General features: G+C 41.2%; 2 protein-coding genes across 2 annotated transcripts in view; both read left to right on the forward strand.

Moving 5' to 3' along the window:
- Positions 1-3,381: 3,381 nt before the first annotated feature.
- On the forward strand, positions 3,382-20,438 carry DYNLT2B (dynein light chain Tctex-type 2B). Its single transcript, XM_004373709.1, has 5 exons — positions 3,382-3,494; positions 6,397-6,530; positions 11,582-11,651; positions 17,607-17,670; positions 20,288-20,438. The coding sequence occupies exons 1-5, from the start codon at positions 3,382-3,384 to the stop codon at positions 20,333-20,335; spliced, it is 429 nt and encodes a 142-aa protein (XP_004373766.1). The 3' UTR covers positions 20,336-20,438.
- A 2,778-nt stretch (positions 20,439-23,216) lies between these two features.
- PCYT1A (phosphate cytidylyltransferase 1A, choline) overlaps positions 23,217-24,806 on the forward strand; it is a 56,650-nt gene continuing 55,060 nt past the window's right edge. The window contains exon 1 of the mRNA XM_023728761.1: positions 23,217-23,323. The gene's annotated coding sequence lies outside the window, so the exon portion shown is untranslated. The remainder of the gene's footprint in view (positions 23,324-24,806) is intronic.

Raw genomic sequence — 24,806 nt, forward strand, 5'->3', positions numbered from 1 at the left:
AGGCCTGGCCATCTACTCTAAAAAAGCAGCCATTGAAAATCCCACAGAGCACAGTGCTACTCTAACATACACTGAATTGCCATGAGTTGGAGTCAACTCCACGACAACTGTTTTTAACTGATTTATCAAGAAGGTGCTTTGTAAACCAAACCTGGAATAGCAAAACGAGCAGGTCTCTACTGGAACTTGCAGAGGAATACTTTTATAGAATTTGCCCCCTTTACATCTCACGGAAGCAAGTTTTAGAACTTCTTAACCCACTGTTACCAAAAGGAAGCCTGGATGGGTATTAGGGGAAGTTCTTAGTTTTTGAAGCTGACAGAGGCCAGGATACTACAGCTTTCAAAAGCAGCACCAGGGACTGGTACCCATAAGAGGGCTTGCACCCTCATCCTAAATCTGTTCTCTGATTTTGCACAACACACAGCAATCTGGCAGTAATGAATTAGAGCAGAGGTCTGCAGATTTTTTCTGTAAAGGGCCAGACAGTAAATAGCTTAGGCTTTGCAGGCCAAACAATCTCTACTGCAATTACTCAACTCTTGTCGTTGTAGCGTAAAACCGGCAATAGACAATACCTGTCTTAGTGCTGCTCTAACAGAAATACCACAAGTGGATGTCTTTAACAAAGAGAAGTTTATTCTCTCACAGTCCAGCAGGCTACATGTCCAAATTCAGGGCGTCAGCTTCAGGGGAATGCTTTCTCTGTCGGTTCTGGAGGAAGGTCCGTGTCATCAATCTTCCCTTGGTCTGGGAGCTTCTCGGTGTAGGAACCTCAGGTCCAAAGGACGCGCTCTGCTCCCGGCGCTGCTTTCTTGGTGGTTTGAGGTTCCCATGTGTCTCTGCTCGCTTCTCTCTTTTATATCTCAAAAGAGATTGGCTTAAGACACTATCCAATCTTGTAGACCTCATCAGTGTAACTGCTGCTAATCCATCTTATTACATCATAGTGATTGAATTTACAACACATAAGGAAATCACATCAGATTACAAAATGCTACACAATCACACAATACTGGGAATCATGACCTAGCCAAACGGATACACACATTTTTGGGGGGACATAATTCAATCCATGACAATACCTAAAGAAGGTCCAGCGAAACTTTATTTATGGATATTAAAATTTTAATTTCATGTAATTTTCATGTGTCACAAAATATTCTTCTTCTTTTGATTAAAAAAAGTTAAAGATATTAAAAAAAATTCTTAGTTTGCACATCGTACAAAAACAGGTGAAAGGCTTGATCTGGATGGCAGGCCATAGTTTAAAGATTTTAAAAATTTATTTTTGTTGTTGTTGAGAATGTACACAGCAGAACATACACCAATTCAACCATTTCTACATATACAATTCAGTGACATTGATTACATTTTTTCGAGTTGTGCAACTATTCTCACCCTTGAGGCAGTGGAGTCACTAGGACTGGTGTCACCCAGTGTGATGACTCATGGTGTCACCTCCCCCGTACTAATTACCACAATACAGGTATCCCCTGCTTTTCGAAAGTTTACTTTACGCCACTTTGCTTTTACAAAAGACCTACATTACTACCTGTTGTCGATAACTAAAAGAAACCCAAAGAGGATTTTTGCTTTTATGATGAAAGGTGACAAACGGAAATAGCATGCAGCGTGTGTTTTATAGAGAGGTGTTAAAGAGGCAGTGCGCACCCTGAGCGGCGAAAGTGGCGTCACCAAGCTCCTTCCCCGGGAACTACACTCAGCATCTCAGCATCGCGGCCATAGCTTTGAACTGTGACTGTGAGCTTTTGTGCTTTTTCTGGATTTATTTTGGGAATCTGTTAGCAAGATGTGTCCTAAGGTATCCAAAAACCCTAAGAGAGCTTGTAAGGTTTTTATGTGTTATTTGGTATGATTTGGTAGGTTATTTTTCGGGTCTGGAAACGCTCAAAATTTTTTCCCATATACATTAATGTTAATTGCTTCTTCGCTTTACGCCATTTCGGCTTACAGAAGGTTTCATAACAATTCTCTACTTTCAGATAGCAGGGGAAACCTGTATTGTACCTAAAACACCAGAAAATATGCCAAAATCAGCTACTATAAACACACGAGCATCAACTGAAAACAAAAGCGCATGCTTGTAGCGCTTGCAGACGAAACCACGTGATTCTAAGCGTCATTGTAACTGGGTAATAATGACAGCTCTGACCTGAACCCATTGTTGCTGTTGTTGGGCGCTGCGAGTTGGTTTCAACTCACCCTGTGTACAACAGAATGAAACACTGCCTGGTCCTGCGCCATCCTCACAATTGTTGCTATGCTTGAGCCCATTGTTGTAGCCACTGTGTCAATCCATCTCCTTGAGGGTCTTCCTCTTTTTTGCTGACCCTTTACTTTACCAAGCATGATGTCCTTCTCCAGGGACTGATCCCTCCTGATAACATGTCCAAAGTATGCGAGACGAAGTCTCACCAGCCTTGCTTCTAAGGAGCATTCTGGTTGTACTCCTTCCAAGATAGATTTGTTAGTTCTTCTGGCAGTCCATGGTATATTCAATATTCTTTGCCAATACCATAATTCAAAGCCGTCAATTTTTCTTCAGTCTTCCTTATTCATTGTCCAGCTTTTGCATGCATATGAAGCAGTTGAAAATACCATGGCTTGGGTCAGGCACACCTTAGTTCTCAAAGTGACATCTTTGCTTTTTAACACTTTAAAGAGGTGTTTTGCAGCAGATTTGCCCAGTGCAATATGTCGTTTGATTTCTTGACTGCACATTAGAAGGTTCAAAAAGTAAATTAGCATAGTTTCAATCTTGTAGGTATATTGATACTGTAACCTAGCCTTATGAAAAATGTTTTTGTTGTTATAACTAACTACAGGCATATTTTTATAAAAATAAATTTCTATTGAAACACTGCACAAAAATTTTATAGACAGTCATTTTGGCGTCACCTCCTCAGACAGTGTTACCTGGTGCTGTCCACATCCCCGCACCCCCCTAGTGACGCCACTACCTCCAAGACCGTTTGCTTAGTCAGGGCTCTGCCGCTCCCTAGCTCTGTATCCTTGGTCGAGTTATGTCTGTGAACCTCTTGTTCCATGTCTATTTCCTGAGACTGTAGCGTGGTTAATAAGGGATAAAGCGCGTTGAAGTGATTTATAGACCAAGCAGCAATATACCAAACCTGGTCTAAATTTTCCATTTAGCGCCGCCAGTTCCCGACCAGCAGTGGATGCGCAGGCGCGGGAATGGGCGGGCTGAGCCTGCTGATATGGGTGGGGCTGCTCTTAGGGGAGCGCGTGGCCGCGTCACGTGAGGGCTAAGGGCGGTCTGTTGCCCAGGCGACGGTTTCCCAGCTACGTGCTGCAGCCGGACAGGCCTTGGTACACCTGGGTCTAGAAGCCCTGGCCATGGCCCGGCCTACCCGCTTGTCCTTCTCTGTGGGCGACGGGGCGCCTGAAACTGAGAAGAACTCTGGGGAGCCCGAGAACACCTATATTCTGCGGCCCAATTTCCAGCAAAGGCGGGTAGTGGACGGGATGTGGCTGGGGTGACCTGTGGGAGTGCTGGGGCCGGCGGGCCGACCTCGCCCGGGTGGGGCGTCGGGAGTCGAGAGCGCACGGAGGCCCGGCGGGGCGGGAGGGCGAGGAGATGGGGAGAGGGCCCTTCTCCAACATCCCGACTCTTCTGGGCTTCCAGCTGGAGGGGGGCAGCAGAGCACCGGACTCGCTGTTGCAGCGTTATGGCGCCGGGAGGGCCTTAGGCTGGTGCAATGGGATGGATGGCTCTAGAAGAACCAGGAGCCCTGGTGCGACGTGGTTAAAGCGCTTGGCTGCTAACCGGAAGGTCGGTGGTTCGAACCTACCAGCCGCTTCAGGGAAGAAAGATGTGGCAGTCTGCTTCCATAAAGATTTGCAGCTTTGGGAACCCTGTGGAGCAGTTCTGCTCTGTCATGTAGACTGGCTATGAGTCGAAATGGACTTGATGGCCATGGATTTGGTTTGAGTTTTGGTTAGGAGACCCAGAGCATGGGCACAGGGCGAGGAGATGGATGGAATATTGAGAGGCGGGAAACTAGAGGCTTGCATCCATTGCCCTTCAGCCGCCTTTCGAGGGTTACCGTGTGCACACGACACGTTTGTCAGAATGCGCTTACTTCTCAGCAGGGCACAGGCCTGTTAGTATAAAAGTCCTACCCGGGCCCAGAATTAAGGCATACGGTCTAGTGCAGAGGACAGTCCGCTGGGGCTGTAGGATCCATCACCAACGTCATCTTTCCGTGAGAAAAAGATTAAAAACCAAACAAAAAAAGACTTCTCAGCCCCCATCTATTGTTTGAAACCAGATTGTTTGCTGAATCTAACACTTGGTGAGTACTGGAAGCCAGCAGGTTTGGTTATACTGTGATAAGATTTCATGCAGCAGTTTTCCCGTGGGTGAAATGGGCATAGAAAAAGGTATGTTCAGTTACCTGGGGAAAAGATTCTAAATGCACATAAGACAGTGCAGAACAAGATTAACAACAAGTATATGTCATGTAGGAATAATCCTATGAGATTATATATGATTTGTATAAAAAAAAGTTAACATTTTATGGGGATAGAGAAAGCTTAAAGGGATTGCTAAATTTGGTATGCTTGTTACTACATAATTTATATTACATGTGAGAATAAGCAGGCAGTAGAGCAAAGAAGATACTGTTAAAAAGTAATGAGGGGATGTAATTGGTGTCACTCAATTGCACATGTAAAAAACGTTGAAGTGGCAAATGTTGTGTTATATATGTATTTACAACATTTAAAAAAAAAGGAGGGTACATTAGTACTACCAAAATATTAAACCACATTATAAGCTCAAAACGTAAAATATTTGGGTCATCCAGCATATGATAGACAAATCAACTGATAGGATATATAGCCCAGAAAAGGAGTCTGGTGTTGTAATATAGGACCGATACAGGAATGGTAATGGTGTTGTTAGAGTGGTGAAATTAGGGGTGGCTTTTTTCTTTTGCCTGTCTTCATTTATTCAGTAATCTATTCATTATTGAGTGTCTGCTATATGCCAGGACCTGTTTTAGGTAATGGGGACATAGCAGTGAAAATAAAACAGACAAAATTCCCTGCCCTCATGGAGCTTATGTTCTAGCAGAGTAGGATGGTGAACAAGATGAATACATAAGTAAACTATATAGTGTATCAGATCATAACAAGTGCTAGGAAGGGGGATATGAAGTGATGGTGGTGGGAGGGTGGTTTGTGGTTTTAGAGAGGGTGGCCAGGGAAAGTGAGGGAGCTAGCCATGCATGTATAGGGAGGAAGAGCATTTTAGAAAGAAGAAACAGCAAGTACAGAGGCACTAAGGTGTGCACACCTGGTGTTGACAGAGAATGTAGGGAAAGCCAGTAGGAAGAACTGAGAACTGAGTGGAGACACCTAGGGAGAAAGTAGTAGAAATAGTAGAGAGTTTGGGGTAGGAGTACATCATATGGGACTTTACAAGTCGCAGTGAGGACTTTGGCTTTTACTCTGAGTGAGATGGGAGATATTTGGAGTGTTTTGAGTAGAGGGGTTTATGAACTGACATATATTTTAACAGGATCAGTCTGGTTTTGTGTTGAGAACAGGATGTGGGGGCGAAGGCAGATGCAGAGAAGACTTGTTAGGAGGCCATTGTAATCCAGGCAAGAGGTAATGGTAGCTTGAGCAAGGTGGTGGCAGTGGGGTGGTGGTAAGTGGTTGAATTTTAGATTATTTTGAAGGTAGAACCAATAGGATTTGCTCATGAACTGGATGTGGGCTGTGAGAGGAAGAGGCAACAAGACTGACACCAAGGTTTTTGGCTTGAGCAGCTGGAAGAATGGAGTTGCCATTGACTGAAATGGGGAAGACTGAGGGAGGACCTGGTTTTGGAGAGGAGAATATCAGAAGCTCAGTGTTGGAGGTTTTGAGTTGCTTATTAGACATCTAAATGGAATATGTGTTAGATTATGTAGTCTGAAGTTCAGGGCAGAGGTCCAGACTGGAGATATAAATTTGGACTATGACTTGTTTTCTTAATTTGGTTATATTACTTTTATAATAAAAAAAATTCATAAAAGAAGGATTAAATGGTAAAACAAACAAACAAACCGGTTGCTGTTGAGTCAATTCTGAGTCATGGCAGCCCCATGTGTTACAGAGTAGAACTGCTCCATAGGGTTTTCTTGGCTGTAATCTTTAGGGAAGCAGATTGCCAGGCCTTTCTTCTGCAGTGCTATTGGGTGACTTTGAACCACCAACCTGTAAGTTAACAGTTGAGTGTGAACTGTTTGTGCCACCCAGGACTAAATGGTACCAGTTACAAAAAGCTGGGGGAAGTTGAGATGGGAAGATAAATTCAGGTTTTGGAGTACTAATTAGATGTTTTCAAATTGTATTATTTAGGTTCAGACCTTCTGTGGTTAAAGACTGTATCCATGCTGTGCTCAAGGAGGAACTGGCAAATGCTGAATATTTTCCAGAAGAAATGCCTCAACTCACAAAACATTTATCAGAAATCATTAAAGATAAATTAAAAGGTAATTGTGGCGATAATTAGAAATGACTTCTTTTCTTCAAACACTCAGTTTTACCCATTATGTCCATCCTTATTTTTAAACAAGGTACTTAAGCTGTGGATTCTATTAGAGACAAATTTCTCTTCAATATCTATAGTCTTCTATAATTATTTGGTGACTTTTGCTCATAGAAGTTTTTTCAGACTGTGAGAAAGAATAAAGATGTGAAATAAAACATAGTAGGGAACCAGTGTCAAAGAAATCCTAGTATTCAGAAAGGCCTAGTATTCAGAATGCCCCCATCATTCTTGTTTTTCCCACCAACCTACCAGTTCCTAGCCTGACATACAGTACCCTTGCAGGCTGACCCCAGTCCATTTCTCCAGCAGAATCCTTAACTACTTGTCTTGCTGAACCTTCCACTCTTGCCAGACTCTTCCATCTGCAGAGCATATCTTATGCTTTTTCTACCCTGTTCTGTCTTTCTCCCCCCTCCCCTGCCTTTTCTTGTTAATAATGTTACACCATCTGAAAAATTTTTCTATATCCTTTCTTAACGATAATATTTTTTGGGGGAGGGAATGTCTTTGTAAAAGTAATACATGTTCATTGTAATAAACCTGGACAATACAGAAAAGTACTCAAAGTTTTTAAAAAACTATGTAAAATTCTATTATCTGAAGATAGTTACTATTTAATATTTCGGTATATTTTCTTCTTTTCCTTAATTTGCTTTAATTTTTAGAAATTAAAAAATATAGAAAAGTACAAAGAAGAAAATAGCAATCCTATGTATTTCTGTCACCCAGAATTAACTACTGTTAGTATGTTAACAGGAGCCCTGGTGGTATGGTGATTAAGAGCTCGGCTGCTAACCAGAAGGTCGGCAGTTTGAATCCACTAGCCACTCCTTGGAAACCCTATGTGGCAGTTCTACTCTGTCCTGTAGGATTGCTATGAGTCGGAATAGACTCGATGGCAGCGGGTTTGGCTTGGGCTTTTTTTAGTATGTTAACAGGAGCCCTGGTGGTGCAGTGGTTAAGCGTTGGGCTGCTAACCAAAATATTGACAGTTTGAACCCACCAGCCACTCTGTGGGAGAAAAGACCTGGCCATCAGCTCCCATAAAGTTTACAGCCTAGGGAACCCTGTGGGGCAGTTCTGCTCTGTCCTATAGGGCCACTATGATTCAGAATCAACTCAACGGCACACAACAACAACAACGATGTTAATATTTTTGTTTTTAGACTTATTTATGAAAATTCAGTGTTAAATTTTTTTGTAAAAAAAAGATACATGCTCATTATAAAGAATTTAAACAGTGTAGAAAAATAAAATTAGAAAAATCATCCCAAATGCTACCACCCACAAATAATCATTAATACTAGATGAACATTATACCAGACCTCTTTTCTATGTTTATATACTGATAAATAAATACATTATTAACAATGGGATGCTGTGGATCTATTTCCCATAGCCATATAAGTATTCATTCTATATTTAAATGGAATTATTGTTCACCATCTAGTCCTTTTTACCATGTTGTTTCCATTGCTGAGTTCTTTATTTTGGTTCAGTTCTTACCTGATGAGATTTTGTTGAGTTTTTCTAGGAAGGGCTCATAAATGCTGTATTCCTTGGGTTCGTTCATGTTTGAGAATATCTGTCTTCTGCCTTTACACTAGAATACATTTTGGATGAATATAATATTGTGAGGTAATAATTTATTTTCTTGAAAACCCTGTAGACTTTTCTTCATTGTTTTGTGGCATTGCATGTTACTCTAGCAAAATCTACCCTGGTGACACAGTGGTTAAGAGCTATGGCTGCTAACCAAAAGGTCCGCAGTTCAAATCCACCATCCGCTCCTTGGAAATCCTATGAGGCAGTTCTCCTTTGTCGTATGGGGTTGCAGTGGGTTGGAATTGACTCAGTGGCAACGGGTAACAAAATTTGAGGCCAGCTTGGTGTTCTTTGCTTAAAGAATCCTATCCTTAACCCTGATGCTCACTAAATAGCTTTTCTAGGGTATGGCTTGGTGTTGAGTATTTTCTTTCAATCTGCAGATTTAATTTTTGCTTCATATTGGGGAAGTTTTCTTATATCTCTCAATACATTTCCTGTTTGATTTGTTGGATTCTCTTCTTCAGAACACCAAATATTATTTTGAATTATCTTTGCCTTCCATATCTATTAGCTTTTCTTTGCCATAATTTCTTCCTTATTTATTGATATTTACTTGTGATTATCTTAAGCCAGCAATTCAGTTTTCATCTGTGTCTGTTCTGTTTCTTGCCATTTTGAATTTATTAGTTCTGCAATGGCATTGTGTGGGTATTCAGTTTGTTTCCTCGGGCTGTAATCTTCATTTCCATCTCTTTCTGTTGTTTTATAATTGTGATTGCTGAGCTCTTATTTTACTGAATTTGTGAGTTTACGTTCTATACAGGTAGTCCCACACTTAAGACAGGGTTCCATTCCGATGACGACCACATTGTAAATCGGTTCTGACATAAGTTGAATACCTTGTTTTTATTTTTATTTTCATTATCACTGCCTTTTTTATCAGTATCTTTATAAATCCAATCTTTTTTTGCCTTTGGAGATTTGAAATATTACATCTGAGAATGATAACATCAGCAAATTACATGCTGCAACATTATACATAGTACATATTACTAATGAAAAGATGTATTAAAAAAACAAAAACAAAAACAAAAACACGGATGGTCGTTAAGTGTGATTTATCCTAACTCAAATACGTCAAAAGTCGGGGACTACCTGTATTGTGAATCAATTGTGAGGAATGTCTGTTCCTTGATTTATAGTATCTTCTAGGTTGAGTTTTTTGTTTTTTATACAGTATCTTTCTTGTTAATCCTTTTGTTTGTTTATTTGTTATTGGTGTTGCATTTTTATGTATTTCCATTCAGCTTCTTTTTGATTTGCTCTGACCATACATCATAATTGCTCTGATATGGTATCGATGATTTCTTGACTCTCCTCACACTTATCTGAGACTATTTTATTTTTCCCTCAGAACTGTTGCTTGAGGGCCGGGTATTTAATATTCTAGCCATGTTTCTATAGCCTTAGGAACTGGGTAGGGAAAGGAGAAAGTTTCACTGAGCTGTGTACACTGTTTTTTAAGAAATAACTTGGACTCAGTCTTCTTCTGAGATTTTGCTAAGTATCCTGAATTAGGATTCATGTTCCACATGGAAGGGTACTCATAGTTCTCAGGTTGTTTGCCCAATCCTACAGCCTTTACTTTCATCAAAGAGAGTTGACTCTGTTTTAACTTTGCCCATTTCACATGATTTTTTTTGACTGGTTAGAAAAGGGGAAAAATAAGAATGCTCATTCAATTTTCTTCTCTCCAGATTTGGTGTTAGTGAGAATTTTCAGGATTTAGTTGCTTTAGCAGTATAGTTTCTGAGCTGTATAATTTAGCAGCTGAGTTGTGCCGGGCCATCCCAGCGCACTCTAGAATCTTACGTTTCTTTTTCTTGGCTATCTTACAGAACAGCTTACAGTTTCCTGAAGATCCCATGCTCTCATGCCTTTGTATGTGCTATTTCCTTTCATAGGATGGAGAGACATTGGCCTGGTAAATTCCCAGTCGTCCTTCAAGACTCAAAATGGCGTGGGGGTAGTGTCTCACCTCCTCTAACTACACAAGCGGGGAAGAGATTCAAGATCAACAGCCCAAGGCTGATTCTTAGGGGGCGGAGGTCAGATATGCCTCCTCTCTCCACCATCTTTACTAATTCTGACACCAACCGTCCCTCTCACGGCACTCTCTACTTCTGTGCTGGGTTTGATAATTCATTGCAAGGGCCGCACAGAATTCACAGACAATACTCACGATTATGGGGTTTATTAGGGAAGTAACAGGTTACAATACAGGCTCGGGAACACTCAGGATAATTCTTCCATCAGGACAGCCTCTTCCCAGCTGTGCCACAGGCACACCTCTGTCTGGCCAATGCCCTGCTCGGGCCAAGTGTTACAAAGCTCGTTTAGCTCTGCCAATAAGTGTCCAAGGGCACCCCTACTCTGCCAGCAAGCTTCCTGCCCAAAGGCACTCAGCTTTCTTACTCCATGGGCTGGGACGCCCAGCATGCCTTCTCCTGCTGCTGGTCTCTGCTGCCACCGTTTCTCTGGTATCGCTTCTCACCATCTTCAGTGCTACAGCTCTCTCATGGTCTCCTGATTCCAGGAGCTTCTCAGTGCAGGGACCCCAGCTCCAAAAGACGTGCTGGCTCTTCTTCTTTGGTGGTGGTGGGATCCTCTCTCTGCTCTGGAATTGGCTCTCCTTTGAGGCAAAACTGACCAATCCCTTTGGTGGGCCACGGTTGCCTTATTGGCACAGTCCCACCCAGTTACTTGGGCGAGAGTTGCAAAACGATGGCTAGAAAGGCCACACAAAAGCAATCCATTGCACCGCAAAGACTCAGCTCATTTATCACATCCTCCAAGAAGTCTTTTCTGGTCTTCCTTTCTCACTGCCTAGACAAACGGAAAGGATCCCAGCTTTGTGCTCCTGATGTACTGTATACATGCCTTTCTCTGGATTATTATTATATTGCATTTTTCACTTTACTTTTCACATCAGCCTTCTCAACTACTATGAGCTCTTTAAGGCAAGAAGAGTGTCTAATTTGTATCTGTATCTTGAGGGCCTAGCTCAGTACCTGACTTAGAGCAGGAGGAAAAGGAAGGAAGCTAAGGTTTGTTGAGAGAGTACTGTGTATCAGCACTGTTTCAGATGCTTTATATATTATTATATCTTATCTCATATAAGCTCACAGTGCTCCCAAGAGGTAGGTAATGATATTCCCGTTTAACACATGAGGGAGGGGTACTTAAACTGAAAAGTTAAATAACTTGCCTCAGGTTACATACTTAGTAAGTTTACAGTTAGGATTTGTCCTCAAGTCTCTCTGACTCCCAACCTGACCACCATCCTCAACAAGAGCTTGTGGACTAAATGTTTATGTCTGTTTCTAGGAAAATTTGCCTTCAATCAATACTTTTATTACATATTTTCTTAATTTTTCTTTCTAGAAATGGGATTTGACCGGTATAAAATGGTGGTGCAAGTAGTGATTGGCGAACAAAGAGGTGAAGGAGTATTGTGAGTAGTTGCTTGTTCCTTCTTGTTTTTTCATATATGCTTCTTATTAGGTATTCGGCCTCTTGACAGTTCAGCGAGATTGTGTCTGCGAGAATGCAAGAAAAGGACAGTGTAACAAAATGCAGCTGTGGGCTGAAGAGATCCTGGTACTGAACACTAAGGTTTGACAGTCGGGTGAGCTCTGTGGGGTAACTCATTTTTCATAGTATATGTAGGCTGATAAGTCTTTAGGGTTTATGTATATATGCTCCCATAGGCAGTATGGGATTATGTATATATGTTTCCTCCCATATTCCTTGTGGCCTATTTTTGGTCCTACCTCTATGCTACATCAATTTCTTTAAAGTTATCTGAGATCTCCTTATTAGCAAATCCAGTGGCTCTTTCTTAGGTTTTGTTCTTGGCCTTGACTTTTATTTCTTAAAATTGATTCTTTTTGTTGGCCCTGATGTCACTTATCTAACTTGTTTCTCCTCCTGTTTAACTGCTTCTTCTCTTCCCTTCACTGGCTCTTTATCTTCAGCATCCCCAGCTGTGAGCTTTCTTCAAGGCTCAGTTCTTGTTCTGCTCTTAATGATGCTGTTTCTATGAGCCCATTCATTCTCATGACCTCCAACTGTCATTCCTGTGTTGGTGTGTTCAAAATCTGTATTTTCTGTCTTTTCCTATGCCCAAGTGTTAATCCTCTATCTCCCTTTGTAGTCAGTGCTCATACAGTAATTTTCAAGAAGGCACTAAAATATTTGTTGAATCAATCAAAAAAATGCCTTGTGGATATTTTCAGTGAGAATTTTCACTATAGAATGTTACAGCTGAAGAGAGTTTTCTAGTGTCCAAAACACTTGTTTTATAGATGACACTTACGAGGTCCAGCATGATTTGTCCAGAATTATCTATCTGCTCAGTTTCAGGGCCACTAATAGAGCTCAGTCTTCTGACTCCCAGCATAGTACTCTTTCTCTTCACCATACCTTCCTCTGCCGTTTGGTCAAAGGCTTCAGGAAATTCCCTCTGTGACCACAAAGAGATTAAGAAATACTTTACTGTACTATTCTGTCACTTCAAATTCAACATGCCCAAATAGCTTCTTTTCCCTTCCTTCTCCTTAAATGAGCCTCTCATTTTAATTTCCCTGTTTCTCACACTGTTACCAAACTTCCATTAACTCTAGCTTAAAGCCTTGGTGCCATCTTTTATTTTACTTAACCATTATTCTCTCTTTAATTGCATGCACCATAATCTCGATGCCAGGATTACTTTGCAGCCCCTTATCAGCACTTCCTGACTTCTAATCTCTCTCCTTTACAATTCGTCTTGCATACTAGACCAATCTTGCTGAAATACATTTCACTCTCTCTCCATAAACTCTATAGAGTGTCTTATTTCAGACCCTGTCAAATATAAGCTCCTTAAACCAAGTGTAGTGGTTAACCGCTCGTCTGCTAATCAAAGGTCGGCAGTTCGAATCTACCAGCTGCTCCTTGGAAACCCCATGGGGGCAGTTCTACTCTATCCTATAGGGTCTCTATGAGTCAGAATTGACTTGACGGCAACAGGGTTTTTTTGTTTAAACCAGCTGAACTTTGTTAAATGTGCTCAGGACAAACTTGAAAGCATGGCATAAAAATCCTTTCCATTTTTTTTTTTTAAACTTTTATTATCTAAAATTCCAAGCATATGCAAAATTGGAGGGACTAAAGAACTCCATGTCTTTATCACTTAGCTTCAGTAGTTACCAGCTCATAGCATGTTGTTTCATTTATACCCTCACCTACTCTCTGCCCTCACCAGATTCTGAAGCAAATTCCAGTCATCGTACCATCTTGTCTGTGAATACAATAGTATGTATTGCTAAAAGATAAGGCCTCATTTTTTTTATTGTGATGAAGTATAACAAAACATTTGCAATGTCAACCATTTTTGCATATACAATTCAGTGACATTAATTATGTTCACCATGTTGTGCAGCCATCACCACTTCATTTCCAAATTTTTATAAGGACTCTTTTTTTTTTTTTTTGATTTTGGAGTTTTTTTGTGTGTCTGTGCTTTAAGTGAAAGTTTACAATTGAAGTTAGTTCTGCATACAAAAACTTATACATACATTGTTATGTGACCTTACTTGCTCTCTCTATACTGTGACAGCACACTCTTCCTTTCCACCCCGGATTTCCTGTGTCCATTCAACCAGCTCCTGACCCTCTCTGCCTTCTCATCTCACCTCTGGACAGGAGCTGCCCATTTAGTCTTATGTATGTACTTGAGCTAAAAAGCACACTCTTCACGAATATAGTTTTATGTCTTATAGTCGGTCTCAGGAATGGTTTCAGTCCTGGGCAAACAGAGTCCAGGGGCCATGTCTTCCAGGGTCCCTCCAGTCTCAATTAAACCATTAAATCTAGACTTTTTACTAGAGTTTGAGTTCTGCACCCTACTTTTCTCCTGCTCTGTTAGGGACTCTCTGTTGTGTTCCTTTTCAGGGAGGTCGTTGTGGTAGCCGGGCACCATCTAGTTCTTCTGGTCTCAGGCTGATGAAGTATAAGGACTCTTTTTTTTTTTTTTTTAAATTGTTGTAGTTTAAATGAAGTTTACATTTCAAGTTAGTCTCCCATACAAAAATTTATACATACATGTTATATGACCCTAATTGCTCTCCCCATACTCTGACAGCACACTCCTCCTTTCCACCCCTGATTCCCCATGTCCATTCAGCCAGCTCCTAACCCTCTCTGCCTTCTCATCTCACCTCTGGACAGAAGCTACCTGTTTAGTCTTCTGTACTACTTGAGCTGAGAGGCACACTCCTTATGAGTATCACTTTATGTCCCACTGTCCAGTCCAATCCCTGTCTGAAGAGTTGGCCTCAGAAATTGTTTTTAATTCTGGGCTGGTAGAGAGTCCGGGGGCCATGCTTTCCAGGATTCCTCCAGTCTCAGTCAGATCATTAAGTCTGGTCTTCTTACTAGACTTTGAGTTCTGCATCCCACCTTTCTCCTGCTCCGTCAGGGACTCTGTGTTGTGTTCCCTGTCAGGGTGGTCATTGGTGGTAGCTGGGCACCATCTAGTTGTTCTGGTCACAGGCTGATCAAGTCTCTGGTTTATGTGGCCCTTTCTGTCTCTCGGGCTGATACTTTCCTTGTGTCTTTGGTGTTCTTCATTCTCCTTTACTCCAGGTGGTTGGGACCAATTGATACATCTTAGATGGCTGCTTGCAAGCTTTTAAGACCCCAGACACCACTCACCAAAGTAGGATGCAGAACATTTTCTTAATAAGCTTTGTTAAGCCAGTTGACCTAGATGCATGGTCCTGAAAAAGCATGGTCCCCAGATCCCTACCCCTGCTACTCTGTCCCTCAAAGTGTTTGATTGTATTCAGGAAACTTCTTAGCTTTGGTTTAGTCCAGTTGTGCTGACTTCCCCGGTAGTGTGTGCTGTCCTTCCCTTCACCTAAGATAATACTTGTCTACTGTCTAGTTAGTGAATAATCTCACCCTCCCTCCCTATCCTCGTAACCATCAAAGAATGTTGTCTCCTGTGTTTAAACCTTTTCTTGACTTATTATAATAGTGGTCTTATACAATATTTGTCCTTCTGTGACTGACTAAATTCACTCAGCATAATGCCCTCTGGCTTCCTCTATGTTATAAGATGTTTTACGGCTTCATCGTTGTTCTTTATCATTGCATAGTATTCCATTGTGTGGATATACCGTAATTTGTTTATCCATTCGTCCGTTGATGGGCACCTAGGTTGTTTCCATCTTTTTGCTATCGTGAACAGTGCTGCAATGAACATGGGTGTGCATATATCTATTTGTTTGGCAGCTCTTATTTTTGTAGGATATATTCCAAGGAGCGGGATAGCTGGATTGTATGGTACTTATATTTCTAGCTTTTTGAGGAAGCACCAAATCGATTTCGAAAGTAGTTGTACCATTTTCATTCCCATCAACAGCTTATAAGTGTTCCAGTCTCTCCACAACCTCACCAGCATTTATTATTTTGTGGTTTTTGGATTAATGCTAATCTTGTTGGAGTGAGATGGTATCTCATTGTAGTTTTGATCTGCATTTCTCTAATGGCTAATGATCGCGAGCATTTCTTCATGTGTCTGTTAGCTGCCTGAATATCTTCTTCGACGAAGTGCGTGTTCATATCCTTTGCCCATTTTTTAATTGGGTTATTTGTCTTTTTGTTGTTGAGGTTTTGCAATATCTTGTAGATTTTAGAGATTAGATGCTGATCGGATTTGTCGTAGCCAAAAATTTTTTCCCAGTCTGTAGGTTGTCTTTTTACTCTTTAGGTGAAGTTTTTGGATGAGCATAAGTGTTTTGATTTTTAGGAGCTCGCATTTATCTAGTCTCTCTTCTGGTGCTTGTGCATTGTTACTTATGGTTCGTATTGTGTTCATGCCATGTATTAGGGCTCCTAGCGTTGTCCCTATTTTTTCTTCCATGATCTTTATCGTTTTTGATTTTATATTTAAGTCTTTGATCCATTTTGAGTTAGTTTTTGTGCATGGTGTGAGATATGGGTCTTGTTTCAGTTTTTTGCAGATGGATATCCAGTTATGCCAGTACCATTTGTTTTAAGAAACTGTCTTTTTCCCAGTTAACGGGCTTTGGGCCTTTGTCAGATATCAGCTGCTCATAGGTAGATGAATTTATGTCTGGATTCTCAATTCTGTTCCATTGGTCTATGTATCTGTTGTTGTACCAGTTCCAGGCTGTTTTGACTACTGTGGTGGTATAATAGGTTCTAACGTTGGGTAGTGTGAACCCTCCCTCTTTGTTCTTCTTGAGTAATGCTTTACTTATTGGAGCCTCTTCCTTTTCCATATGAAGTTGGTGATTTGTTTCTCCATCTCATTAAAAAATACTGGTGGAATTTGGTTCAGGATTGCATTGTATCTGTAGATCGCTTTGGGTAGAATTGACATTTTCACAATGTTCAGTCTTCCTATCCATGAGCAAGGTATGTTTTTCCACTTACGCAGATCTCTTTTGGTTTCTTGCAGTAGTGTCTTGTAGTTTTCATTGTATAGATCTTTTAGGTCTCTGGTTAGATTTATTCCTAAGTATTGTATCTTATTGGGGGCTATTATAAATGGTATTGATTTGGTGGTTTCCTCTTCGAGGTTCTTTTTGTTGGTGTAGAGGAATCCAACTGATTTTCGTATGTTTATCTTGTATTAAGGACTCTTTTTAACAATAAAATAACATCACATCTAAAATATTGTCAATCATTAATGTAATAAAATATCCACTTAGTATTCACATATCTCCCAGTTGTCTCATATCTAATGTATATATATTGTGTGTATGTATATAAATATATATATATATATTTTTTTTTACAATTTGTTGGCTAAAATTAGGATCCATACAAAGTCCACACATTGCATTTGGCTGATACGTCTCCTAAATTTCTTTTACTCTATCATTTTTCCTTCTTCTTTTCTCTCTCTTCTCTTCCTCTCCTCTTTTTTTCAATATAGCATCAACTCTAAATTATCTTGTTCTTCTGATTTGTTAATACTTTTTCACTAATTAAATTGGGAATTATTTGAGAAGTGGGGCCAGATTTTAATCTTTCTGGACATATGGTAGTTGCTAAATAAATACTTGTTGATTGATCAGTTAAGTAGATAATTTCATTTCCTATTGTTATTGCTGCACTTTGGAAATAGGTGGAACTGTCCTGATTAAGAATATGTGAAACATTAGGCTGCAGAGAGCTCTTCTATGTAAAATAAAAGAAAAAACTTAAAAAATGAGCTAATATAATATGGTATATGTGTATCTTTCTGTGTGGGCTTGAATTGCCTGGGTTCAAAGCCAAGCTTTGTCGCTCACTAGTAAGAACGTATCAAGGGCAACTTTTGCTCATGACAGATATGTGTAGTTCAGGTCCTTGTTATGTCATTGATGATGATGATTCTTCTTTTACTTTTTAGCATGGCTGCTCGCTGTTTCTGGGATGCTGACACAGACAACTACATTCATGATGTTTTCATGAATGTAAGTTTATTTGGAATCTTTTTTTTTTATTTTTTACCTTTCTAAGAAAATGTGGGCATTTCAAATAAATTACTCAGTGTTTATTAAGATACAAAGATACTTCAGTGTTAGACATTCGTCTTAAGACTCTTTCTGGGTGAGCTGATTTTACCATTGCTTTTTCGTGTGACTAAAGCAGAAACTTAGGGAGACCTGTGTGTATACAGACGATGTAAGTCTTCACAGGTCTGGATTTGGGAATAGCATGTTATTATTTAGAGCTAACAGACATACGGCAGTTTGCTAAGCAGCCAAGAAATTTGGGTGGCAGGGATTCCATGAGCAAAGTTGATTTTTCTTTCAGAAATAAAATTCATTACTTTATCTCAAAGCCATTTCTGAAAACTGAGAAAAATAAAGAGGAATCTTGAAAAAGTGGTTTCATTGAAACATTGGCAAGATATTGCCACAGTGTACTATATATTTTAATCATATATTATTACTTTATTCTTTCTCTCAGAAATGATCCCATCCTCTATCCAGATGCTCCCAAATGTGAATTAGTAGTCTCAGAATTAAAATAGAGTTGAACAGAAGCTGGATTGAGTGATCTGAGAGAGAGGGATTCCATCTCTAGCTCTGTCACTTTCTAACTGAATGACTTCAGGGAAGTCATTGGACCTTTTTGGGTCTCCAACTGCATGAGTTACATAGGAAGCTGTAGTAGATCTCTCCAAAGACTGGCTGTGGCTACCTAAGAATAATCTGTGGAACTTGTTTAAAATAAAGATGCTGGGGCCCTACTTAGGTAGATTCTGATCAAATAAGCCAAATCAGTGAATCTGAATTTTTAAAACGTTCCCCCCATGATGCTACTGTACTGCCAGGTTTGGAAGTGGATTGTTTAGATGATCTCCAGGTACCTTTTAAACTGTGGTCCTACCAAAGTTTCATTTTATACTCAACTACTCTGTGGATCAAGGCCTGAACAGTGGGAAGTATCATGCAAATCTTCATTTATTAGCTCTCTTTGGAGGAAGGATCATGCTGAGGTGATGGCTTTTCTGCTTCTTGGAGTTAAAAATACGCGTTTCCCTGAGTTCTTATATGATACATTCATTCAACAAATAATTCTGAGCTCCTGTTACATGCCAGCCTCTGTTTTCAAGGTGCTAGGGATGAAATGATACAACTGACGTGGCTTCTGCCTTCAGAGAGTTTATAATCCAGTGAGGGGTAGACAGTACTCAAATGAACAAATATGTAATTAAGAACTTGAGTTATCAATTATTACTCTAATAAGGATTATCATGATTAGGTTTTAGAACACAGGATTGCTGGGGGAGGTGGCTAAAAATCATTTTTCAGGTTTAGGTTGCTGAAAGTCTATCTTTAGCCCAGTGTGTTGAGTTGGATGTTTATTAAGATTTCATTTTCAGAGCTTATAGCACTTGGCCCATGTGGGAGAAGATCCCAGGAAGCACTAGAAAATGCAACAGGGAAGGGAAAAGCAGACGCCATTGAACAGATGGCTGCTGTGGGTAACCGGGGCTCAGGCCCGCTGGGAACTCTGGGAGGCACTGGAGAACAGTGTCCCTCAGAATGTGGTCCACAGACCAGTGCCAGTCCGTCAACTGTTTGCTGCAGGTCCATGTACCTAAAAGTCCATAAATTGAGTATAAGGGTTTAGAAACTTTTATAGCAATTTGACAGAGTAATTTTATGCCCAGTGAATCTAATAATAAAAAGTTTGGGCTGTATTTTGTATGGTTCTTTTTTCATTTTCCTAGTACTTAATTTTTATTCTATTTTACAAAAGTATCAGTCCATGAGAGATTGGGCATGACAAAACAAAACAAAATACGTCCTTCACCACAGATACCACTGTTGTGGAACACAGCTCAGAGTTGTCCCTGCAAGGAGACAGGGAGCTGAGCTAACCACAGAATTTTACGCTTGTTTAATAATCAGGTTCATGGGCTCCGATTATTTTTCTTCCATCACTACCAGGCTGGAGCTGAGGTTGGTGGGTCAGGAGTTGCTGAGGCTGGTGGAACTCCTGTAATAAATATCTAAAAAGTGTTTTAACAAGTTGAACTGGGATCTGGAAAGCATTTTGAGATTCTGAGCTAAAAGATGGGCAGATGAATTTTATCAGTTAAGAACAAACACCCAGAGACCATTTGCCCCTATCCAGAATTTATGATACGAGGCTGTTTTGTTATCTGTGATACTGTATTTCCTTGAGTTGGGTAATGGTTTTACTCCAAGAAGCTCAGAGCATTTCCTACATTATTTTATTTCTATGACAAATCAGGAAAAACGGAAATACTTATTTTATGAGTATGCATTACATAACACTCATTAGTTTGCATTTTATTTCTGTATTCAAAAAGTTTAATTTTTACCCTACCCTTTTAGCAAGCAATTTTATAGTTACCCTCAGGCAAGCAGCTTTATAGGTATACAGCAGAAACATTTCTTCTCTCTTTTTTTTTTTTAAGGAAAGGGTATTCATTATTAAAAATTGGTGAAGATCTGGGATGGTGTTAATTTCAGCTGCGTGTGCTTCTCCTTGTTCCTTCATTGGTACTAACATTCTGGATGTGTGTGTGTGTGTTTTGCTTATTTTTTTTAGGACAGTTTATTCTGTGTTGTCGCGGCATTTGGCTGTTTCTACTATTGAATCCTTGAAAAGCTGGGAAAAGATAAGACCACGAAGAAATATGAACCTTTTTATATTGTTAAACGTCTTGACAAAATAAAGATATAAGTTGGCAGTCTGGCAAACTGTTAGGTCTTACATTTTTAATGTTTTGATTTTCTTATAATATGTTCTTGTTACATTTGAAAAGTGGAGAAAAAAGTAGGGGAAAACCCATAATTCAATTGCTCAAACATAACCAATGGTAAATATTTTGGTATATTTTCTACTAGTGCTTTTTTATTTATAGGGTTTAAAAACTGTATGCAATTTTGTACCCTGGTTTTTTTTCCTTCTCATACTGTCTTAAACAGTTTTTACATCACTTTATTTGCACTGTGATTTTCATAAGCGTAATTTAATAGTTTCATTTATTGCACTAGGTTATACCACTGGTTATTTTTGCCATTTCCTCATTGAGGGACTACTTATTTCTAATTTTCACTATTATGAATAACACCGAGATGAATTTATTTGTCCATAGCTTTTTTTTCTATATCTTGAATTGTCCTTATCTCTCACTGCAGTGTTTTTGCTTCGCTGTGCCTTACACAGGTTATTAGCTTAAACACCCATCTCTTTTTTTTCCAAGGTTTGTCCACAGTGTCAGGGTCTCAGAGGTCCCAAGTTGTGTATGAAATTAAACCAAACCAAACCTGTTGCCGTCGTGTCGATTCCAACTCATAGCGACCCTATAGGACAGAGTAGAAGTGCCTCGTAGGGTTTCCAAGGCTGAACATCTTTATGGAGCCCGATGCCACATCTTCTTCCCGTGGAACGGCTGGTGGGTTTGAACCCCTGACCTTTTGGTTAGCAGCGGAGCGCTTAACCACCATGCCATCCAGGGCTCCTGTGTATAAAATTAGGCCCCCTTTAAGACTCTCTAAAGTTCTTAAGTTGGCTACTATCCAAACTCCTACTATCTTTGCAGTAACTTTCCCCTTGTTGTTGTATGCTGTCAAGCTGATTCCAACTCATAGAGACCCTATAGGACAGAGTAGAACTGCCCCTTAGGGTTTCCAAGGAGCTCTTAACCACTTCGCCACCAAGGCTTCACTTTCCCCTTAGAGTTTTCTTCTCCAGCTACCTAACCTTATTTGGGAAACCTCAGTCTATCAGCCATGTTCAAACAATTATTTGAAACTCCAAAGGGAAAAGGCCAGAATTTAAATCTTGTTTCTCCCTGGAGGTTCCTGGGCAGATGCGCCAGTTTACCCACTGTTTTAGCCTGGGTTCTCTAGAGGAGCAAAACCAGTGAGGTGTATATATATATAAATACAGAGAGATTTACTTAAAGGAAATGGCTCACGCAATTGTGGGGGCTGGCAAGTCCCAAATCCGTAGGTCGGGCAGCAGGCTGGGGACCTCTACTGGTTCATGGTACTGCAGGGGCTGGCGAACCCCAAATCTGCAGGTCAGGCGGCAGGCTGGAGACTTCTGCCGGCATATGCCCCAGGAACCGGAGGTCAGCTGACAAGTAGAGTGTAGGGCTGAGAGAGTGAGCTTTGCCAAAACATCCATTTGTATCCTGGAGACAGGCCACATCCCCAAGGAAACTCCCCTTTCAACTGATTGGCTGATCACATTGGATCACATCATGGAAGGTCAGATGTACAGTACAGTACATGAAACATCACATTTCAGTACATTATGAAAGAGCACCCAGTCCAGTATCTGCCAAACCACTAGAATCATAGCCTAGTCAAGCTGATACATAATACTGACCATCACATCCACCCTCTTTCTTCTCAGCCACTTTCAAGTCACACATCTAGACCTCCCCCTCAACAAAAATAAAATTAATTAAAAAGTCCATTTACATTCTTCTTCTATAACATTGCCTTACATCTACAGAATCAAAAGGAACCCCTCCAAAGGTTCATTTTAGCAAAGGAAAAAGTTTCTCCTCACCAGACACCCTGTTGCATGTGATTTTCTTCCAGTGGCTTCCCTTGAATCCAGTCCTGCTCAACTAACCCTTATTTGATTCCTGTTGTTAGCTGCCAGTCTGACTCATGGTGACCCAGCGCATAAGCGAATCAGATTGTTGTGATCCATAGCGTTTTCATTGGCTGATTTTTGGAAGTAGATTTCCAGGCCTTTCTTCCTAGTCTCTTGTAGTCTGGAAGCTCTGCTGAAACCTGTTTAGCATCACAGCAACACTACATTGACAGAGTGGTGGATGCTCTCGAGATGCCCGGAATCAAACCCGGGTCTGTGCCTGGAAGGCGTGAATTTTACCATTGAACCACCGTTGCTCTCCAGTTGATTCCTGGGGAGTCATGTTTTTTGTGAGCCAGCCTGGGTCGGAAATAACAACAGGAAGAAAGAGGGTTTGGGCCAGCCACAGATTTTTAGAGGACTTGGTTGGTGGGTGTGAATTCTCTTTACATCAAGGAGGTAACGGTGCCGTGGTGAAGCAATGACAGACGTGAGGTGGTCTTTAGCGGAAAGCGTCTCGGCCATCTGCATAGTGAATGCTCCCGTGCGAGGGCCTGGCATTTCGCTAGGCGGTGGGGATACAGCAGACAAGGACCAAGACGGACCTAGCCCCTCGCTGGGCACAAGAGGAGAGCCGCTGGTTACCACTCCTTGACAAACTGCTAGCGAACATGTATAAAAGTTCATAGCCGTATGCCGCTACGAGGAGGCGTCTTCACTGCACACTATGGTTCCGGATCGAGACTGACCCTTTACCACTTCTCCTGTCCCCTCTGATGCTTGTTTCTGCTCACCCACTTCGTCCCCAGGGTCTCTGTGGAGGCGGAACTACTGTGTCAGGGTCGTAGTTTTCAGGGAAAAGCCGTGGTCGGATGATAAGAGGGCGGGCAGTAGGCGGGACTTCCGGCTCGCTGTTCCGTCAGCTGCCTTTCCCGGGCGTCTCCCCGCAACCTCTTCAACTTCCCTTGTCGGTGACGCGGCGCCAGACCGAAATCCGACGGGACGGGCGCTGGGGGAGCTGAGCTGCAGGTGAGAGAGGATCCGTTGTATGCATATCTTTGCACTCTGAGAGGAGAGACTGTGGGGCTGGGACCTCGAGGGGACTGTAACTGAGGCAGGAGTGGGTCATTCACGGCGAGGGGAGTGTGAGGCAGGGACTGCGAGGCTACTGTGACCGAGGGGCAGTGACAGCGAGGCGACTGTGACCGAGGCGTAGCTGTCTGCGAGGCGTCTCTGACAAAGGAGCAGTGGATGCGAGGGGACTCTGATCTCGGAGAGCATGAGGCAGAGACTGTGAGGGGACTGTGACCGAGGAAGAGGCAATGACTGCAAGGCGACTGTGACTGGGGGGCAATGGCTTCGAGGAGACTGATCGATGGCTAGTGACTCTGAGAGGACTCTGATCTAAGGGAACATGAAGCAGCAGCCGCGATAGGACAGTGACCGGGGGGCAGTAACTTTGAGGGTCTGACTTCAAGAAGAGTGTGGGGTCAGTGCCTGGGGATGGTACTGTGGGGGTTATGGTCGGGCATGGGGTGCAACTGTGGCTGTAACTGGGCAGAGAAAGTCTGTAGTGGAAAAAACACTTGTCTGTGACTTGTCAGACCTGAGTTGAACTACATGGAAGAACTTCTTGTGGCTTGTGGATTTGTCTCACCACGGAGTTAAAACTTCTTCGTTAGTGAATGAGAAGTTTTGACTGATTGTTTTCCAAACTATAGCCCCCATCCTATTATTGGGTTGTACAGTCAATTTAGTGGATGGCACCTGACAGTTTTAAACAAGCGGAATAAGAACAGAAATTATCAGTGTGTTCATGTTAGTATGTGTTGTTTCATGAAACTTTTGTTGCAGTTATGTGTCTTTGAGATGATGATGTAAAATGGATTTCATACATTTCAAAATCTATGTTGTAAAATCTAGTAAAAGAAAAGTTTGAACGACATTGAACCAGGTTATTTTGGAATCTTTCAGGTCTAAAATGTAATGATTCTGTGGTTAGGGGACTGTTTGGAAGTACACAGACGCTATTGGGAAGACTGGATCTGTGGCTGGGGCTCAGGTTCTATCAGGTTGACTTAACTGAATAAGGCTTCCTGAGTGTGACTGGGGTGATTAGTTATCACCGAGGCTGAAACGCAGGAACTCAGTTGGGAGAACCAGAACTTATATTGAAATAGGGACAGTGATATTTATAGAGGCAATTAGAGATTTGTGGTAGGAGACACTGCTAGGAATTGACGTTGAGGAAGGGGAAACTTCCAGGAGGGTGGCAATAAGGCTTGCGAAGGGAACAGAAAATAGAGACAAAACATTCAACCAAGAATAAAATGGGAGTGAGGAGAGTATGACCTTTAGGGTCCCTTTCAATCTTGATAATTCAATGAGTCTCTAAGTACAGAGAATTGTAAGTAAAAAGGTATTAATTGAGAATGGGATAAATAGTGATAAATAGATGTTGACCATCCTGGGGAAGAAAGGTGGACAAAGGGATGACCGAGGAACATCAACT

The sequence above is a fragment of the Trichechus manatus genome, unplaced genomic scaffold (genome assembly GCF_000243295.1).
Source record: "Trichechus manatus latirostris isolate Lorelei unplaced genomic scaffold, TriManLat1.0 scaffold00026, whole genome shotgun sequence".
NCBI classification, from domain to species: Eukaryota; Metazoa; Chordata; class Mammalia; order Sirenia; family Trichechidae; genus Trichechus; species Trichechus manatus.